This window comes from Macrotis lagotis, chromosome 1 (genome assembly GCF_037893015.1).
Source record: "Macrotis lagotis isolate mMagLag1 chromosome 1, bilby.v1.9.chrom.fasta, whole genome shotgun sequence".
NCBI lineage: Eukaryota > Metazoa > Chordata > Mammalia > Peramelemorphia > Peramelidae > Macrotis > Macrotis lagotis.
In genome coordinates this window covers 861,703,933-861,725,142 of record NC_133658.1, presented here as the reverse complement: position 1 = coordinate 861,725,142, position 21,210 = coordinate 861,703,933, and the positions used below count along the sequence as shown (strand labels likewise).

Genomic DNA, 21,210 nt, shown 5'->3' with positions numbered 1-21,210 from the left:
GGTAGGTACTACATCTAGGATATAAAGGAGATCAAATCCTGTTGTCATTTGCCCTGGTTAAATCACATCTGGAGTCTTTATGTTCAGTTTTAGGTATCATGAGGATACTGATAAGCCTGAAAGTATCCAGGAAGAAGATTTTGATGATGTCATGTCATAGAGATGATATTAATAATAGCCATCGTTTATATAGAGCTTTTAAGTTTTGCAAAATGTTTTGTAGATATTATTTCACTTGATACTCAAACCATCCTGGTACAATTATTTTCCCCATTTTACAGCTGTAGAAACTGAACAGGACAGAGGTTATGTGATTTCCTTTGAGTCCCACAGCTAGTAAGTGTCAGAGGCTAGATTTGAAGTTGAGTCATCTTGATTGATCTTTCTAATTGCATGCTCTACCCATTGTACCACAAAGTTGCCTACAAGGAATCAGAGATGTTCAGCCTGGAGAAGAGGAGGATTAGGAGGGAGCCATGATAGCTGTCTTCAAGTATCTTCCATCACATGGAGGAGGGACTATATTTGAATTGTCCCCATGGATAAAACTATGAACAATATGTTGAACATACAAAGAAGCTAATTCCAGCTGAGAGATAGATTGGGCCCTCTAGGAACATAGGGGGCCCCCTTTATTGGAGGTTTCCAGGCAGAGGTTGGATGATCATTTATTGAGTACATTATAGAAGGAATTCTTGATCAGGGAAAGGGTGAATTAGATGACCTCTGGAGTCCTTGCCAATGATTTGATTATTATGTGATGCTGTGAATGCATTGAAGAGGAAATAAGGGGCTACATAATATGAGTGTGTGTGTGTGTTTTTTGTTATCTTTCTGTTCCCAGGAAGTTTTACTCATTAACTCCCTTCTTCCAATCCAACATCCTGCTGGATACCAGACCCTATCATAGTGAACTTTTCTCCCTTGCCCCTTCTCTGACCCTGGGATGTGGCACCTAGATTAGTAGAACCATAGGGCTTTGAGTAGATATCAGCCTCTATCTACTAGAGTTCATTTAGGAGACCCAAAGGAAGCTCCGTTGGAGGTACCCAGAATGAGAGAAATTGTGGTGATTATCCTGTGGGTGACTTTTCCCCCATCCAAAAGAAAGTCCAGGATGGAGAATGAACTTTTGGTTATGGGTAGGGATCCTGGCCTCTGCCCTGATGCCTGGGTGTCCTGAGTCCCTAATCTGGGCCATCCTTCAAGTTATAGAACCAGAAGTTTGAAGTCTTCAATGTTGGGTCAGGGGTCCATTTTCTCAAGGAGTTGACTTGACATAGAACAGAAGTGTACTTGTTTGGTCCTGTCCTTGTTGGAGTTACAGACCAAGTCAAGTATCATTTACCTGGATCATTGCAGTCAGTATCAGGACCAAAGCCCAGAATCTGGGCATGACTTGACAAAGATCCAGTTAGAAACTTCTCTGTATTCTAGGATTTATTCTCTTCTAGTGTCTTGATGGAGACTGAGGGGCCAAACTGTTGAAGTGGGATGGTCTCAACTGAAGATCTTCAAGAAGATTCCCTCCTTGTCAGGGGACAGTTTTAAACATTCTGGAGTCTGGGGATTGATTGGAAAAGGTAGTCAGGCTTGGGGTAGATAGTTCTTGGAGGAGGTATATGATGATGGCTGTCAGCTCTGGGGTTCATATGGGTGTCTAGAATTAGGGGAGGCTTGGGGAAGCTTGGGGAACCACTAGAGGCATCCACAGAAAGAGAAACTTCCTGAAAATAGGGAGGCTGTGAGTAAATTTGGGGGGCCTGGAAGGAGGATACAATAGGTGAAGAAAAAGATGAAGAACTAAGAGGTTCTGAGAGATGAGAGTCTAGCTTCATGGATCTTTGTTTCCTTGACTTCCTTTTCCTTTTCTGCTTGTCTTTTCCTCCTTAGGGAAATCTTGGTTCTATTCTACCTTGTATCTCAAAGAAATTGATGTTAGTTTTTAAATAATTAGGTATTGATTACAGCAAGTGAGATTCTAGACTAGACTAGTTAGGCTAGGTTCAGTTATTTAAAGAATATTTGTCCTGGCCTGCATCTAAAAGTCTGTTCATTCCTTTAGTAATCAGGAGTTCTATCTGGGCTTCAATCCAAGAGTGAGGAACCTGTAATCCTTCTCCAACCCATCCAATTCTTCTCAGTCAACCGATCCCAGATGATGTCTGGGTCTAGTTTTGGACATTGTCTAATCTAGTGGGCTGATCCCTAAAGTTCAGTGGTAGCTCTCCTTAAAAACTGTGGGTTAATTCTCCATTGGATCAAGTTTCATATTACTGAAAACCTATCTCTATTCCTGGTTTCATCTTGGACCTTAGAGAATTTCCAACATGGTCAAATGGCTTGGAGTGCAGTTGGAGTTTCAAGTGATGGGAAAAGCCATTTCTTCCCATGGACCCTTGTTTGAATACACATAAAAGTTATTCCCATCTCTATCCCCTGTCCTAGATTCTTGGTTTGGCATGAAATCATTAATGGGGGGTGGAATTCAGGTCAGTTCCATTCCATTCCATTCCATTCCATTCCATTCCATTTCTTTATTTTTATTTTTATTTTTTTATTTTATCCAGATAAGTTTTAATGAGTTGCTGACCAAAACACTGGTTCAGTGTGGGATTTAAAACATTTATTATGAACCAGGGTAGGACTTTTCTAGTAACCCTTTTCTAAAGTGAATGCTGCTTTTTTTTTTTTTAACCTACAACTGAGGCAAAGTGATCCCAGCTTTGTGGAGTTCCTCTGCAGAGTCCAAGCCCATGTTCTTTCCTCTGCATGAAGGAAATGTGGCAGATTGGGGTGGGGGAGGAAGGGAAGACTCCCCCACACCCTGTACCTGCCTTTTACCCCCGGTACTAAAATAGATGTTTTATTATAAACAGCTGTGGGTAGCAAGGCTCTGAGAGGAGGCTTGCAGTTGCTGCATTCCAAACTCTAACCTCCATTCAACTTGAAGTCTGCACTGCTGGTGCATTCCCCCAAATTGTAAAAACTCAGTGACCTTCTGCTCAGGTTGACCCTTCCAGCAGCAGGAGGATAGGAAGCTGAGCAGTGGGACCAGATTTGGCTCAAGCCTTCCCACCCCTGCCACCAGCGGTAGTGGGCAAAGGCTCGGTTAGCCTCTGCCATCTTGTGCAGTTCATGCTTCTTCTTGCTCACAGGACCCTGGTTGTGAAAGGCCTCCAGTAACTCATAAGACAGCTTTTCTGGCATTAACATTCGCCCAGGCTTCTTTTCCTGGCATTCTTGAATCATCCATTTCATGGCCAAGAAGCACCGGCGCCTGTCAGTCAGAGGGGCTGGGACCTGATAGAAGTGTCCAACTTTAAGGATGTTGACCAGGCCAAGGACTGGCTGACAGTTGTTTAGGGCCTGGTAGAAGATGGTATAGGGGTTGCACTCTATGGCCTCCCACTCCTCGACTTCATGGTATTTTTTAAATTGCTTTTTCTTGAGGGTTTCCAGAGTCTCCATCATCAGGGATTTGGCCAGTACTTTGTTTCCTCCTTTCATCATGATGTTGGTGAATTTACTGATCACTGGGTCTTCAAACAAAGAGCTTGTCTTTGATACTGAGGGAGCTTTTGAAGATCTGGGTGTTTCTGAGATCCCATTCAAACTTCTCATCAGTCAGCTCCTCCAAGGGTTTAAGGTAGTAGTCTTTATCAAGTTGGGGTTCTTTATAATTAGCATCATATTGGCTCCATCTCACCTGTGTCTGTCCTGGCAGAGCCCGGATGGCCCTCCGCGCTCCCTGGCTCAGGCTCCAGAGGTAGTGTGCCAACTTCCCCCCGGGGGCCTCCATCTTGGCCAGCTCCAGGACCCCTGTACGCTGAGCAGGGCTGCCCTCCCGCTCGCCTCAGTTCCATTCCATTTCAGCATAGATGGCTCATGGACTCACTATGTACTCAGGCCTATAGGGAACACATTTATTATTAAATTCTTCCAAGGTCTCCTGCTTTTCAGAAACTTGAAGTCTTCTACAAAATTTGAAAGTCTATCACATGGAAGAAGGAATACACTCGTTCGGCCTGGTCCCAGTGGGCAGAATTCACAGCAATGGGTAGAAGTAACAAAGGGGCAAATATAAGGAAAAAACTCTCTAACAGAACTATTCAAAGCTCTGCTTGGTAGACCAAGACATATGCTGCCTACTGTAAGTGCTTAGGAGAATGGAGTGGAGGGGCAGGAGAGCTCTACTTTTGTGTCAGTGGGACCATGTCTCCTGATGCCTCATACTGGAATCTTTTCAGTTTCTCCTTTTCTTCTCACCATTGTTCTTTCTGGTATCCCTCCTCCTCTGTTTTTTGCCCTCTCAAGGGCTGGGAGTTCTCTCCATACTGCTAGCATATTTCACAGATGGGACTGGGTCTTTAATGATAACTAGCATTGATGTAGAAGTACTTGCAAAATACTTCACAATTTTTGCCTCATTTTTCTTCCCAACAGCCCAAGTAGACAGAGGTTATGAGTAACTTGCTCAGGGTCCTACATTTTGTAAATTTTGAGGCTATATTTGGACTCAGGATCTAACTCCAAATCAGAATCACTACTAACCATTACTTCATCCAGTTGTCTGCATATTCCAAACAGTGCATCCAGAAAGAACTCCTGACTAAATCTATAGATCTTAAATCTAGAATTGGAAGTTACTTTAGAGGTCATTCAGTCCAACACTCATTTCATAGATGAAAGCATTGAAACAAAGAGAAGTGAAAATCATATGGGTAGGGCTTGAATACAGATCTGTCTAACTCCAAGACCCTGCCTTTGATCATTCCCCCAAATTTTCCCATGACTTAGCTGTCCATGGTCCTATCCTGGGAACCAATGACTGGACTTTTCAGTCTCAAGAGTCTGTCTCTCTAACTATGGACACAAAGCTAATGGAAGGCTGTACGAGTTGATTTCTCTGTAGATTGCTCAGTTTGTGGAGTATAAGAGAAGATACTGAGATACATCTTCTGGGTTCTCAATTTTGTCACCATCAGATGGCACAGAGTATCTTAGGGGACTTCCTAAAGGAGAGCAAGAAGCTTTAGAAAGAGAAATGTTTGTTCAGTTGGGTTAATAATACTGATAATCACTAGCATCAACATTTATCACACTATAAATGCATATCTAATGAAATTAGGAAACTTAAAGAATAACTCCTTTTAAATTATCATAGGTGTTGAGGAAGATGAGAAAAAAAGTGTTATTTTGCAGCTGGTAATGAATCTTTCTTCAGTACTTGTTAGACTATGAAACTGAACTAGATGTCATATGTTGAACTAAATTGAATTAAAGATGTTATTACATCAAGGGATTTAAGTTGACTTTTGCCCAGTGAAAGGAGTTGGTGGTGGGGAAGTTCATGAAGGAGACATTTTGTAACCAGGTCAAGAGAAGGAGCATCTTTTTCAGAATGGATTCATCCTCTTTTTATACTTGATTTTAATCTCAGATTCAGAGCATTTCAGATCTAGAGTATTGCCTTGGTCATAAGAAATATTTAATAAATATTTGTTGAATTGGATGGATTACAGGGGACTAGTGGATGGATGACTTTTAACAAGTTTTTTGGTATTTGTACTTGCTGAAAAAAAATACTGATAATGACAGTGTTTGCCTCTTAGAATTTTGGATGGGTTGACAGCCTAGAGTGGTGGGCAACAGCCAAAAAATGATTATAGGAACAAATGTAAGACACTATACTTGGGTTCAAAAAAATCAATGACATACCAAATCTACAGTGGAAGAGACATCACTAGGATTCACATGGTAATGGTAAAAAGAACCAAGGATATTTAACCTGGAGGGAAAAGACTAAAGGGAAACATGATAGCTGTCTTTAAATTGTTGTGGAACAAAGGATGTCAGCTTATTCAGTCTGACCTCAGAGGATAGAACATGGAGCACAGAAGTGAATTTTGACTTAATAAAGGAATAATTTGAAATAATTTATTGCTGTCCAACACTAGAATGATCTGCCTTATGTAATAGTGAACCTTCTAATCCTGGGAGAGTTGACAGCCTGTTACAGATTCTATTGACAAGGATTCTCATCTTTTAAGGGTGAGAAGTTGTAGTTAGAATGTGTTCTACTATTAAGAAATTGGAATTAGATTACCTCTGAGGTGACTTTCAGCTCTGAGAATCTATGTTCTGAGGATCCTTCTAGCTCTGAAATTCTACATCCCGTGTTCTGAAGTTTTTTCTAACTCTAAAATTCAGTGTTCTAAAGTCCCTTCTGCCTCCAATAGTCTGTGTCTAAACTCTCTCCTAGTCCTGACATTCTGTGCTCTAATATTCTATGTTCCAAGATTCTTTCTAGATTTGAATTTGATGGTTTAAGATTATGTTCTAAATGCCCTCCTCAGCATTGACATTCTATGTTATAAGATTCCTTTCAGATCTAACATTCTTTGCTCCAATACCCCTTCCATTTCCAATATTCTGTGTTCTAAAGTCCATTCCAATCCAGAAATTCTGTGTTATAAGATTCCTTTTAGAGCTACATTCTGTGCTCCAATGCCCCTTATAGTTCCAATATTCTGTCTCCTTTCCAGTTCTGAGGTTCTATGTTTCCCTTGCTGCTGGGTTATGTGACTTCTCTTTATGACTTCTTTGTGGACAAGAATAATCCATCTGTTTCTCAATCAGGAATCAATGCTTCCTATATGTAAAATGGGACTACTGATGTGAGACAGAAGAATCTAGCTATGTGTTGCAGGTGGCCTGGAATGAGCTTCTTTGTACTGGGAAGGTGGAAATTTAAGTTCATTTTGAGGTGCTTTAAGGCATTGAGGTGGTATGATGACCAACGAGTGTTGGACATTTTCTTTCCTTTGCAGAGTTACACCCAGAGTGCAGCCTTCATTGTCACCCTGCATCCACTGCAGAGCACGACCCCTGACTTCTGGCGCCTGGTCTATGATTATGGTTGCACTTCTATAGTCATGCTCAATCAGCTGAACCAATCCAATTCTGCCTGGGTGAGTGTGTCTATGGGGACAGCATGATTGATTTGCTTGGTATAATACAGTTAGTAATTGTAGGAATCAGGCCTCGAACCCAGAGCTACTGGTTACCAATCTGTTAATTTTTTCATTGCCTCATACTACCTACTTTTCTCTGACCACAGGGATTAGCATTTCTCAATTAAGTCTGAGGGTCTGAGGGGGATATTTATTGGTTTTGGGGTCCTGAAAGGACCTGTGGGGAAGAGGAGAGGAGAGCTGTGGGGCCTGCAAGCCAGAGACAGCAGACAATGTTGATCTCCCAGCCTGGTGAAGATGTCCCCAAGATTGACCATGAGGTAAGTTGGACCTTGAAGACCGATCAGGGAGTAAAGTGAGGGCACAACTCTCAGATTCATCCATGGTCATCAGCCCTCACTCTTGCTCAGTGGCAAGGGGCAGCCTGGGATCTTGGGAGGATCCTGATGTCTGGGAAGGGCTTTTTGAACAAAGGGAAGGGATTTTAGGACATAAAATGTTCAGCCCTTACCCACTGACAGCAAAATGAATTGAAAAAAAAAATAAACCAAACAAACCTCCTATGGCCAATAAATGTATCCTGCTAAGACATCCATAACTAAGGTTTGGTGGTCAGGGTTTTTCCTCAGAGCTGAAATATACAGTAGGTGTTGACAACTTCTTTTTTAGGCCTTTAGAATTGTAGAATACATTGAATTTGGCATCTTATTAGTAAGAATAATAAGTTAATTTTTTTCTGTTCTTTATAAGGGGTAACCCTTTAGTTAGGGGAAGAAGTATATATTTAGAAAAAAACATGTAAACCCCAAGGATATCAATAATTTTTAAAAATAAATATAATTATTTAAAATGAGACTCTATCAGGGGGACTTCATCCCTCATATGGCCACATCCTGAATTAGCTCCTCATCTGCTGCATACCACCCTCCTTTCTCTCCCCATGGTTTCCCCAGAAATGGTCTTACGTTGTCCTAAGTTCTTTACCATTTACCCTGCTCCCAACTGAACTGAGGACATTCAGTATCACTTGTTGGGGGTGCAAAGGCTGTTGGTTATGGCTCTGTTCATTAACTCCTATGGGAAGTGGGTTTTATATATAATTAAGTTCATGGACTTTTAACAGATAGCAGAGGAGACTTCATTAACTGAGGGAGTTTATGAGTTTCTGTTCACAATGGCCCCCAGGCAGAAGGAGGAATCTGGTCATAGCTACCTGAAACATACTCTGCTTCTCTTGACCATTGATGGCATCAGGAATAGGGGAGGGATCACCAAAGCAGGTACCCCCCAGCCTACAGAATTAGGGCTCCAACCTGAGCTGGTGTGCAAATGTGCTGAGATAGAGACCAGGAAGACTTGGAAAGTCTGGCCTGGGAGCCAGGGAAGCTGCTTCAAACCCCAGGCTCTGGTTCTTAATGGCCAGACAACCCCTCGTTCCTCCTCTTAGTGAAGGGTGGGCTTTGTTTTGAGGGGAATCAGAGAACTTTTATTTATAACTTTTATTTCTTCCCATTAATCTGTGAGTTTCTTAAGATCAGAGACTGTCTTCTTTTAAAAGAATCCTTATTTTATAAATAATTTTTATAAAGTGTTTATTATTAATTATTTTTATAAGTGTTTACAATTAAAGCTCTCCTCCCCTTCTGCTTTGATGTCCCGCCTGATTAGCACTGGAAAAGGCACATCAATGTTCATCTAATCCTACTTCCCTGAATTTTTAAAATATTAAAAATATTGTTATTCCTATCTTTTGTTTTCTATCACATTCCTTTGCATGCATACCTCACTTCTTAAAGAGTCATTAAAAAAAAGGGGGGAAAAAAAGCAGTTCAGGAAAGCCTATCTTTAGCTAAGTCTGATTATGTTTTATGATATTCCACACTCATAACTCCCCACCTCTTTCAGGAAGGGAGAGAAATACAACTTCTCCTCTCACTGATGCTATCCTCTTGCATAAGAACCTATGGCAATGCAATTGTTGGTGATTGACTTGCTAAGGATCATAGATTTTGAGCTTGTCAAGTCTCTAGAGGCCATTCAGTATAGCTTCCTCATTTTACATATAAGGAAACTGCAGCCAAAAGAAGTTAAATCACTTGTCCAAGGTCACACAGCTAGTCAGACAGGTTTGGAATCCCTGCCTTTCAGATTTTAAGTTCAGGGTTCTTGCTACTGTGATTCCTGTCCTTGAGTTGATTGATTTCTGGGGCTGAATGGAATTGTAGATACTCCTGTATCTTTCATCCTCTGAGCCCAACCCAGTCCAGGGATGTGACATCTGAGGCATCCTTGGAATTGGACAGCTTTGTGTCTGGGTAGTTACGGGGGGATGGTAAGTGAGAAGTGACTCTCTCTTGGTGCCTTTGTGTTTGTGGGTGAATCTGTAGTCAGCTCTCTGTGCAAGACTCATGGGCTTGACTTCTGAATATATGCCTATGGAGGGGGGGGGTCCTATGTGAACTGATGTTTTTGTTAGAGTGTGAAAGTATTGGGTCACCTGGATGTTGAGGTGTGGCCACGGGTCAGTGTGCCTGTGCAAAAAGGTCTTCTTGGAGTCAGACATTCTATCGTGTGTATTGTTGTGTATGTTCATGTGAGTGTGTGTGTTGATGTGCATGTCTAGATTGTGTAAGGATGGATGTCCCTGTGGCTCTGTGCTTATGTGAGTAGGTGAGGCAGTTTGTCCACAAGTGTTTATTATGGGCTGACAGTGAGCTGGGCACTGTGTTAAGCTGTCAACAAACTCACCATCTAATGAGAGAGAGATCATGCAAATAACCAGGTACCTATAAGATACAGACAAGGAAAGTGTAAAGTCATCTCTGAGGGAAGGGTTCCAGTCTCTGGGGGGACAGAAAAGGGCCCCTGAAGAAAAGGAGTGTTTTTGTGTTTGTGTGTGTGTGTGTGTGTGTGTATGTGTGAGTGTATGTGAGTGCATGCTTATGTACATATGGGTTACAATGGGTGGGAGTGGTGAGATTTTTACTCCAATTTGACTACACCCACCAGCCTTGTCCCCAGTATTGGCCAGAGCCTGGTCGTCAGCAGTATGGCCCCATGGATGTAGAGTTTGTGTCCGGCACAGCGGATGATGACCTCATTGCACGTCTCTTCCGAGTTCAGAACCTCACTCGGGTAAGTGTGCCGGTGTGTGTGTGTGTGTGCGTGCCTATGTGTGTCTGTGCCTGTGCCCATGTGCATACAAGCAGGATTTAATTATCAACTAATTAAACTGAGAGTCATTAGTATTCTGGCTCAAGATTGAATTTCCATGTGATTATCATAAATATACTTGTGACTTGGATGCTGGATTGGGGTTCTTGCTTCCCCAAGTCCTCCTGCTACTCCCATTCCTATCTCCTAATGTGCTCCTCTCCTCTGCCTGTGATGTCCCTTCTCCTCCTGGCCCTGGTGTCCCCCTTCCCTTCTGCCCTCAGTCTCCCCTACCTCTCTCTGTTCTCTGTACTTTGGAATACCAAAGTCCTCACCCTGTTCAATGGCTCTCTCCTTCTGTCACCCCATCTCTGCCCTTGTGTCCTGCTGCCCCTTGATGGTGAAGCCACCTTAATCTTCTGATGCTGAAGTTTCCTTGTTTTCTTGTCCTCTGGATCCTGTAGGCCTCATGTCTCCTCATTCTCATCCTTTAATTTCTCTCAGCTGCTTGACTCCCACATCACTCAGTTCCTGATAGTCTCCCCCCTTTCCTCCTTGATGCCTGATACCCCAATGTCCTTCTTGATTCTGAGGTTTTCTCCATTTTCCTGCCCACAATGCCCCCTCATCACTGATGCTCCATTCCCTAGACTCCAATGTCTTCCTGATTCTGAGGATCCCCATTCTCCTACCTAAAATGTCCCCTCTTCACTCGTGATGCCCCATTCCGTAGACCCTGATATCCCATTGATTCTGAGGTTCTCCATCCTTCTGTCCACAATGTCCCCTCATCACTGATTCCCCATTCCCTAGACTCCAATTTCTTTCCTGATTCTGAGGATCCCCATCCTTTTGTCCACAGTGTCCCCTCATCACTGACACCCTATCCTCTGGACTCTATTGTCTTCCCTAATCCTGAGGTTCTTTATTCTCCTACCCACAATGTCCCCTCATCCCCCTGAACCCCACTGCCTCTTTGATTCTGAGGTCTGCCATCCTCCTGTCCCTCCCTGACCCCTGCCCTTGCCCTCTCTAGCTGCAAGAAGGACATCTACTGGTGCGACACTTCCAGTTTCTTCGCTGGTCTGCATACCGAGACACACCCGACTCCAAGAAAGCCTTCTTGCACTTGCTGGCTGAGGTGGAGAAGTGGCAGGCAGAGAGTGGGGAAGGACGGACCATTGTGCATTGCCTGTGAGTGACCCGAGGGGCTGGAGTGGGCCGGGCACTGAAGACCAGGGGTCCACTAGGGAGCCGCATGTGCTGGTAACCGGGCACCAGAAGCACCTGCAGAATTGGGGATATGAAAAGTGACCCTAGAGTGAGGGACCAGGGGCTGAGTTCTCTTACCCCCGAGTACCTGTGGTCTCTGGGTCTGTTTCCTCATCTGTGAAATGAGGGGGTTAGACAAGATGGTCTCTGGGGTACTTTCTTCAGACACATAGAGAAATTTTGTGTCAGGCTCTTCTCTTTGGCTGAGCCAACAAAAATGTTTCCAACCACAGTGCGGGCTGACCTCTTCCACCTCCCTGTCTCAGCCTGGGGTGGGGGGTGTTTCATCAGCCTCTTTTACAGCAGGGTCTATCTAAGGTCACTGAGCAGGCCAGGAGGGGAGGTGAACGAGCAGGAAAATAGGGGTGTATATATACATGAGGGAATGATGGTGGGAGTTGCTTCTTTCCTATAGAATTCCCAGTTTCCCCTTAGACTAGAATTCTTAGCCTGAGATCCACAAACCAAGATTTCAGAGGGTCTGTGAAGTCGTATGGGAAAGCAATTACATCTTTATTTTCACTAAACCTAATTAAAATTTAACATTTGCTTCAATGAAAAAAAACACCATGTTCTGAGAAGGGGCTTATAGGCTTTACCAAAGGGCTAAAGAGGACATGGACACTACAAATAGTTGAGGAAATCTGTCTAGGGAGTCACCTCCATGGCCCAGGTAGGACAGATGCTCAGCTGGCTGAGAACAGGTCCTAAGAAAGGGACCTCTGTCCTTGTACCATGGAGATGAGACTAGTGGGCTCTGGTCTTCTGGCCAATTTGGGACAACTCTCCTGCTTCCCAGGCCTAGGTAGACTGGTTTGTTCACCTTAACTCTGTGCTAACTAGTGGTTGAGTTATTAGGATTGTGTTGGAGACAAGAATTGTGAGGAAGAATACTCTGAAGCGAGAACCTCACATAGTTGGATTCCCTTCATTCTGTACAACTGGTCTCCTTTGGAAGCTCAAGGATCCAAAAGCACTCCTCATCTGAGAAGGAGATGGAAAGACTATCCCTGAGAAGGATGGGACATTCTGGGGATGAAACAGGAAGGCAGGCTGAGGGAGTGAGCAGGACCCAGGCGTATACATGTATATTCTTCCTTACCTCTCAGAAAACATTTGTCCTCATGTAACTTAGAATCTACTGTACAGTCACAAATACAGACAGACAGGCAGACACACACACACACACACACCCCATACCCCCCACTACACACACACACATCCATACCACACATACCACACATACCCCCACACCACACATCTGCACACACACCTGCACACACACACCACAATACCCCCACACCACACATACACACTCCTACCCCCAACATCACACACACACACCACACCCTCCAACACCACATACACACACCACACATGTACACACACACACACACACACACACACACACACCACACTCCCAACCTGTGATTTTATTGATGAGAAGAAATTTCCTCTACCAATTAATTCTAGTGCCTTCCTTCTATTGATTATTTGATTAATTTGTTCTGTCGATAGCTTATTTGCACCTAGTTGTTTACACGTTGTCTTGAAACAGAGGCGGTCTTTTGTTTTTCTTTGTATCCCCCATACCTAGGACATGGTAGGAGGTTAATAAATATTTGACTGACATGATTTGCTGATCATCATAAATCTGTCTGTTCTTCAACTTGGAGTCTTTGGTGCCAGAGTCCCTGCCATATTTGGTGACTTTCTCAGAGGTTCATGGCCAGTATGTGTCAGTCTTCAAGGTTTACTGTACCATATTGCTTCTGCACATATAAGTAGATACAAGACATTTAGAGGAGAGAATAAATGTGGTGGGGGGGAGGGAGATGCTGGTGGTCAGGAAAGACCTCTTCAAGATGTGGTACTTGAATTGGACCCTGAAGGAAGTACTAATAGAAGAGGGAGAGCATTCCAGGTATGAGGGGCACCCCCTAGGTCTCTGTCTCTCTATATGTGGGTCTTTTTTTTTTTTCATTGTGTCTCTCTGAAATTTCTGATTAGATTTGTTTTTCCATTTCCCACTTCTGTCTTGGGTGACTGTCTCTCTCTCTCTCTAGCAGTGTCTCAATTTATTCCTCTGGTATCTCTGGGGATCTTCCCCCTCAAAGACTGGGCCTTCTCCCTCTTGACAGGAATGGAGGTGGTCGCAGTGGCACCTTCTGTGCCTCCACCACAGTCCTGGAGATGATTCGCTGCCACAACCTGGTGGATGTTTTCTTTGCTGCCAAGATGTTGCGCAACTACAAGCCCAACATGGTAGAGACTCTGGTGAGTGGACCCCCTTGTGCCTGGTGTCCCATCCCTCCTGCATCAGCACCCTGTTCATTCCAAGTTAAGCACACCATCATACCTTGTGCCCAGCGTACCATCTATTCTATATCCCACATCCATTTATACTCCTCGCCCAGAGCTTTATCCTTTGCATAAATGATACCACACCCCTATGTCCAACATACCAAACCCCCTCCATTTTCAATATTCTATAGCATTTGCCTAGCATCCATTCATGCTGCTACCCCATACCTAGCCTAATTCCATGTCTATTCCATTCCTAACACCTCTTCAACATTTCACGTCTATTCCGTATCCATTCCATCTCGACATCCCAACCATTTCATGCTCATTGCCTATCCCTCTTATACCTCATACCCATTCTTTCAGCCATTCTATGAAGCCAAGTTCAGCCCCCTCTTTATTTGATGCCTGCTCCACTCAAGGGCCCTTCCCTCATACCCTCTGCTCAGCATTTCATTTCAGCTCCCATGCTTTTCCATACCCAAGTTTGATGCCATGTTCTTGCCAAATAGCTTGTCCATCCTCTGTCTTATGTTAAGTATCCCATCCATTTCATGCCCATTGCCCATATGCCCTTTCATATCTTATATCTGCTCACTTAGCCATTCTACGAAGCCAAGTCCAGCCCCCTCTGTATTTGATGCCTACCCTACTCCAGGAGTCCTTCTTCCATACCTTCTGCTCAGCACACGTCATTCATTTTAGCTCCCATACTCTTGCATTCCACAAGCCTGACACCATGTTCTTGTTAAGTGGCTTGTCCATCCTCTGTCTTATGCTAAGCATCCCATCCATGCCTAACATCTTGTCTATTTTGTTTATCCTTTCTGTAACTTGAGCCTGATGCCTATCCATCCAACATTCTATGCCTAGTCACTTCATATCTAATGTCCAACATTCAGGCCACTTCATGTCGCAGGCCAGCATCCCATCCATTTTTTATCCAATGTCCTGGCCATATAAATCTGATACCAAATTCTCTCTTGATCCAAACCTAGTTCCCCAATGCCTAAAGCCAATTTCCTACCTGGTTCCTGGTATTTCATCCATTTGATACATCACCCCACCACACTCGATTTTTCAACACCCTGTCTATTCTATAACTTGTGCCTGTCCATTCTCTGTCCTAGCCCAGAATCCCATCCATGTTCAATCCCTGTTCATCTCTTTCTCAGTACTCTATCTATAATTTGTCATTGGCATCCAATATTCTCTACTTTATTCCATGTCCATCATCTTGTTAATTTTATACCTTTTTCTCAATGACGCTTCTGTTCCAATACCCACACTCAACATCTTGTCTGTGTACATATCCTATCCATTCTGTGCCACCATTTAGTTCATTCCATGCCCTCTGCCCAATATTTATTGTCTATTCCATTTACTGTGTCTAGTATTCCATCCTTATTCCAATGGTCATTCCCTGTTCATCCTATGGCTATGCTCTCCAGCACCCAGAAAGACCTCCCCCATGTCTATGGTTTTAACATCCTCAAACTTATCCCTTGTCTCCCCTTGGATGGCATCATATACTGAGAACTCTTGGATATCAAGGTTTTCATCCCAACCTTAATTAGAGAGTTTCTCTTTTCTCTGGGGAATGGGGCATGCAGGTGGATAGAAAAGACCCTGATAATAATTCTTCTTCCTCTCTCCATTCCTCCCAGGAGCAGTACCATTTCTGCTATGATGTGGCCCTGGAATACCTGGAATCACTGGAGATCAGATAGCGTGAGACGTGAGAAGTCTTGGAGGGGAGGGGACTCATCACCAGAGGCTGGCCCTCCCATCACCTGCCGTCCCACCTGCAAGTGAAAACCCTGGCATGAGGGGATGACCTGGTCACCCATTTGCCTGCCCTAGGTCACCCTGGTTCTGACACCATCCTGTCCCCTCCCCTCTTAGGCACAACCCCCATTCAGTCGTCCTTGGAGGAGGAGTGTGAGATAGGATGTGACACTATCTGGATTGGGGTTTTCTCTATGTTAGTCCTGATATCCAGAAAGGTTTTAGGGACCAAATGGAGGGGGCTACTATGGATAGGTTTGAATATAGCCTCCTAGCCTTACTCTTGCTCACATGGGCCTAATAAAAGGCCTTCAGTGCTATTAGGATGGGACAGAGCAAAGAGAAATGTCATAGTGGGCACACCAGGCTGGTTCTACCAGACTCTGGAGAAGATAGAGATTTGCCAACCACAGCTTCTTTGCCCTGAAATTGGGTCTTTGAGTCTATGATGGAGCCAGGCAGCCTGTGACTGAGAGTTTAGATCACCAGGAAAGGGCCTTAAAAAAGATTATAGCTGTCTGAGTCCTTCAGGGTTTGGGAGGACAAAAGGAAAAAAAAGATTGTTTTAAGACTGATGAATAGGTGGGGCTAGGGAGTCTAGACAGGTGCTAGGCTAAGAGGAGAGAGTTCCAGCTATGACTTTCCAGGAAGGGATAGTTGTACCCCTTGGGGCTTTCCATCAGCTACTTGGCAGGCTCTAAAGAATGAACACTAACTTTTCCCTTGTGTCTGAGAGGTCAATCCCTTTCCTCCCTGACTCCCAGTGACCAGTTAGTCCAACTGGCACTGAATTACCCCCTTTACCTCCCCAGACCAGTTTATTTCCTTGGGTTACTCATCTCTTGCAATCCCCAGAATGCTTTTTCATGACCCAAGGGGTACTGGTCCTCTAACCCCGAACTCTTCTCTGAACCAGATGCCAGATGCCTGAACCAGGGGTTTCCCTAACCAGTTTCCCCTCACCCCAATGTCTCCAACCCACTGTGTTCTGAGATTGAAACAGATTCCAGATTCATTACCCTCTCTTTGCTCCTCCTTCACTCAGAGTTTTGCCCTTGCTGGCCTAACCAGGCCCAGCCCAGCCAAGTGACAATCTGCAAAACTGAATTATAGACCACCATGGGGAATGAGGAGCCCATGAACCCCTGGTGGGTACTTACTGAGAATAGAAGGAAGCACCAGTGTGCTGGAGCACCAGAATGTGGCTGTTTATGTTTCTTTTCTTTTCTTTGGCGGATGGGGACAAGAAAGATCATTTCACAATGGGGCAGAGCCACATCCCCATTCTGTGCCTCAGTTTCCCCATCTGTAATCTGTAGATATGACTTACTGACCTACCTCGCAAGGGGCTGTGGGGAGTCACAAGCTGATGTTTGTAAATCGCTTTGTAAATAAAAGAGCTCTCTGAATGCCATGGATTGGGTCTGTGTGTGCCTGCCTTTCCTACTTTATAGCCCTGGGAGGTTGTGATGGTAAGGTGGAAAAACTGCTGAATTTAGAAGTCAAGAGATTTGGGTCTGAGCTAAATTGTGCTACTTAGTGACCTGGGTGTCCTTGGTGAAGTCACTTCTCTGGTCCTCAGTCTTCCTCATCTGTAAAATGGGCAGCATGGATGAGATCCTGTTTTTAAGTTTTGAGCCTATGATCCTCTGATTTCAGCAGGACAGTGGGAGGTCATCTGCTATCCAAAGATCCAAATATTTGACCTCGTGGACAGATATTTCTCCCAATTTCCAGTCATAGAGTTTCACAGACTAGGGTAGGGGTATAGAAGGTCATCCCAGATTCTAGTTCTTGGTAAATCTTTGATTTTTAAATGGTTAAGATGGAGTCTATTGAGGATATGACTCCTTTGAGGACTTCAATCATGGCTTGGCACCTGTAGCTGATGCTTGATATGAGGAAACCCCAATATTGCCTTTTGTCATTGATAACCTTCTCACCTTAAATCCTTTATAAGATGAAACCACCTGACATAGCGTTCTATACCCCTGCTAGTTTTTTTTTCCTTGACATTTCTCTTGTATAGTTTCACATTAGGGAGCTGGTGAGAGAGTGGGTGAGTGGAAGAGAATCAGTGACACAATGAGCTAAGGGAAGTTATCCTCTCCCCTTTTCTTCCTCCCTCCCTCCCTCCCTTCCTTCCTTCCTTCCTTCCTTTTCTTTCTTCCCTCCATCCTTCCTTCTTCCCTTCCTTTCTTTTCATGACCATATTTCTAGAAAAAAGTTCTTTATAGTAGATTCTTCCATTTCTTCAATACTTACTCATTTCTTCAACCCTTGTGACCCACCTTCAATCCTAGAAGCTGTCCTCTCTGAGGTCAGTAAAGACCTCCAAAGGATCAGTTCTTATCCTCCTTGACCATTTGCATCATTTGACACTGTTGATTGCCATACCTACTGGATACTATCTCCTACCTTGGCCTCTGAGACCTGGTTTTCATCTGCCTCTCTAATCATTCCTTCTCTAGTTCCTCTTGGATTATTCTCTTGATTTCTTAAGTGAGTATTCCTTGAGGTTCTATCCTTACTCATCTTGTATTTTCATTCTCCTCCTTGGCAATTTCATTCTCTCTTTTTTGGTTTTTGGATCTATCTCTCTTGCCTTGAATTGTCCATTGACCTCTAAAGTTTAAATTTCAACTGTCTACAGAATGTCACCTGCATGACCCAACAGCACTGAAACTCAAGATATCAAAAATTAAGCCTGAAACATGGAACGACTTAAATGAAAAGCAGAGTGAAATAAGCATAACCAGAAAAACAATTTATCCAATGGCTGCAGAAATATAAACAAAAAAATCCAACCACCACAACAAACCCTGAATCCCATCGCTGTAGAATTATAATGATTAGGCTTGACTCTGAAGGAAAGATGAGGAAATATTCCTTTCCCCTGTCTTTGTGGAAGTGGGATACTATACAAAAAAACATACAGGGATTTTGATTCAGAGAATCTGAGATAAAATCTCATTTGTGCCACTTACTACTTATATGATCCTGGGAAAGTTACTTAAACTCACTTGGGGCTCAATTTCCTCATCAGTAAAATGAAAGAATTTGACTAAATGATCTTTGAAGGGCTTATATATAATGCTAGCTCTATAATCTTGTGACAATGCATATGTTAAATTTGATGAACTACACCCAGCAAGGAACAGACCCATTAATGTCTAGATGTGAGAAGAGAGGAGTTTTGCTGAGTAGAGACAGCTTTGGCTGTCAAGAATTGAGTTGTGGAATTGCATGAAATGAAATTGGAACTCTTGGGTTGGTTCTGGAGGTACTGGTGCCCTCCCCAAACCGTGGACTGAACATGGCTATCAAACAGCTACTAGAACCTTTCTTGGGGGTATCATCTTGCCCAGAGTCAGGGGGATGGATGAGATGACCTCTGGAGGAAAATTCTATGGTTCAGTGGAAGTGAACTGAAGGAAAACAACCAAAGGATGCATGCTGACAGGGCTCATCAAGGCTGTCCTGTTAGACACCCACTTCCACAGGCTGACAAGCACATGAATTCCAGGCTTCATTTGGAGCCAGTTACTGTCCAAATATTGTAAAGTGTGATGACTGTAATTATGCCCGGCAGCAGAATGACTGTCCATTATTCACTGAGAACGGCAGAGGGAGGAGATGCCACCTGTCAGGCTTAGAGACATGGGCTGCTGGAACTTTATGGAGGCAATGACTCAGGAATGGATTCTCTCCTGTTTGCCTATGGATGGGTCTAACTCCAGATTCTATAATAATACTGACTCTGGATTGTTCTTACCGTATTCTTTCTGGCCATAGAGAAAATTAAAGATTGGGGCTTCTCAGTCAAGTCTGCTTTAACCTGCTCTGTTGACATCATTTCTCTGGTCACTGACACTTTTCTCCACTGATATCATCATATCTTCCATTGGCATGTCTACTACTCCAATGGTTCAACTCAATTCATCATGCATTTAATTGCCCTTATGTGAAAACATGAAAATAATGTAGCCTTTGAGCTCAAGAGGCTTATTATCCAAAGGAGGGGTGTTTAGGTGGGAAGGTGTGCCCAAATAAGTATAATAGCAAAGCATAGGGGTGGTCAGAAAGGTGTGACCTTGCAGTGGTGGGCATTCATCATCATTGGTCCTCCTCTTCCCCTTCTTCTGTTCTGGGTCAGATCTGACTCTGACTCAGATTGGTCTTCTGGTTCAGGCTCAGGATTAGAATGAGAGGAAATCCTCAGAGACCATACCACCTTCATCAAAAGGAAATTTAATCAACAAAAACATGGAAAGGATATTTGGTAAAGATACAGTATTAGCTCCTTTGGATGAACCTCCCTTTAGCCTTTCATTCTTCATGATGATATTCCTGGTCAGAATGTCAGTGGTAAGTCCCTTAAACCTGAGGAATCCCAGCTAATGGTAGGTTGGTCTTTTATGCCTTAGGTGATTTGAAGACTATGTCACATTTGTTTTAGTTGCTTTCAGGTCCCTCATCCACTCCTCCAATTTGATATGCCTGTCATTCCCGTTTTTGTCAAATTATAGATTTCCTTGTTAATTTTCTTTCCTTTTTTGGAAATCAAATTTTGGTTCTACAATTGATGAAAAACTATCTTTTTCCCGCCCACCTCCTCCCCTCCCATTGAGAAAGGAAAAACAAAACAAAACTCTTATTGTAGACATATGTAGTCAAGAAAAACATGGTGGCCATATTCCACTTCCCCCTCTAACCCACTCCCCACAGATGTATCACTGCATTATGAATCCATTATATAGCAGGAGATGAGTAGAATGTTTCATCATGAGTCTTCTGAAATCACACTTAAATATTGAACAGTTCTGCTCTTCTACCTTTCTTATCTTTCTCTCACCTAAGGCCCAAACATAGATTCTTCTATTTTTTCTTTCTATGATGGACTGGTCATCCTGCTAGAATGCCAGAAGTACGCTTGCCAAAAAGACTATTCTATGGAGAATTCACACAGGGTAAGTGCTCACAATCAGTAGAAGTGATACTGGGCATCCTGAAGATCTCTCTTAAGAAGTGGAATTGATTGTATAGCATGGGAGACACTAGCAAAGGACCATCAGTGAGGTTGCTGCACTCTATGAGAAGGGCAGAACTGAACCAGCTCAAAGGAAACATGACAAATGTAAGTTTAGAATGCTTACCTCAGGCATTGTTTGTGCCTGATCTGTGGTAGAACATTCTGAGCTCATATTGGTCTTATCAGCCACAGTTGGACACACTGTTATTTGTCTCAAACAGAGTGATGTCATGTAAGGTCTTCGATAATGAAAGACCAGAACCAGCCATAGACTTCTATGTGTCCACCACAAACATATGAATCATTCTACCCCCCCCCCCCCCATGTTTCTTCTCTTACCCCTTACCCAGCATATTTTTTTTCTCTAGTTTTTCTAGTCCTCTCTTAAAATCAATAAAATATTGCAGGACCATTCTCAGGGCCTTTGGTTGAGTCAACTCTTTCTATGATCTCTGATGATGACAGTCTTCAGAGGGGATATGTATTATCTTCCTATGTTAGAATGTTAGCAGTTTATCATTACTTAGTCACTTATGATTGCTTGCTTATGTTTACTTTTTTAGATTCTTCTTGATTTGTGTTTGTATTTCAAAGTTTCTATTCAGTTTTTTTTTTAAATCAGGTATGCTTGGAAGCCCTCTAATTCATTAAAGATTCATTTTCCCATTATAGAATTACACTTAG

At 43.3% G+C, this 21,210-nt stretch overlaps 1 protein-coding gene and 1 pseudogene across 2 annotated transcripts in view; one reads left to right on the top strand and one right to left on the bottom strand.

Moving 5' to 3' along the window:
• The window catches only part of PTPRU (protein tyrosine phosphatase receptor type U), a 120,593-nt gene extending 103,685 nt beyond the window's left edge, over nt 1–16,908 (top strand). For both annotated transcript variants that reach the window (XM_074217892.1, XM_074217893.1), the window contains 5 exons: nt 6,834–6,974; nt 9,987–10,112; nt 11,167–11,324; nt 13,544–13,679; nt 15,374–16,908. In XM_074217892.1, coding sequence (XP_074073993.1) covers nt 6,834–6,974; nt 9,987–10,112; nt 11,167–11,324; nt 13,544–13,679; nt 15,374–15,436 — 624 coding nt within the window. In that variant the 3' untranslated portion in view covers nt 15,437–16,908. The remainder of the gene's footprint in view (nt 1–6,833; nt 6,975–9,986; nt 10,113–11,166; nt 11,325–13,543; nt 13,680–15,373) is intronic.
• LOC141510249 (small ribosomal subunit protein uS7m pseudogene) lies at nt 2,932–3,802 on the bottom strand (annotated as a pseudogene).
• Nucleotides 16,909–21,210: the final 4,302 nt, after the last annotated feature.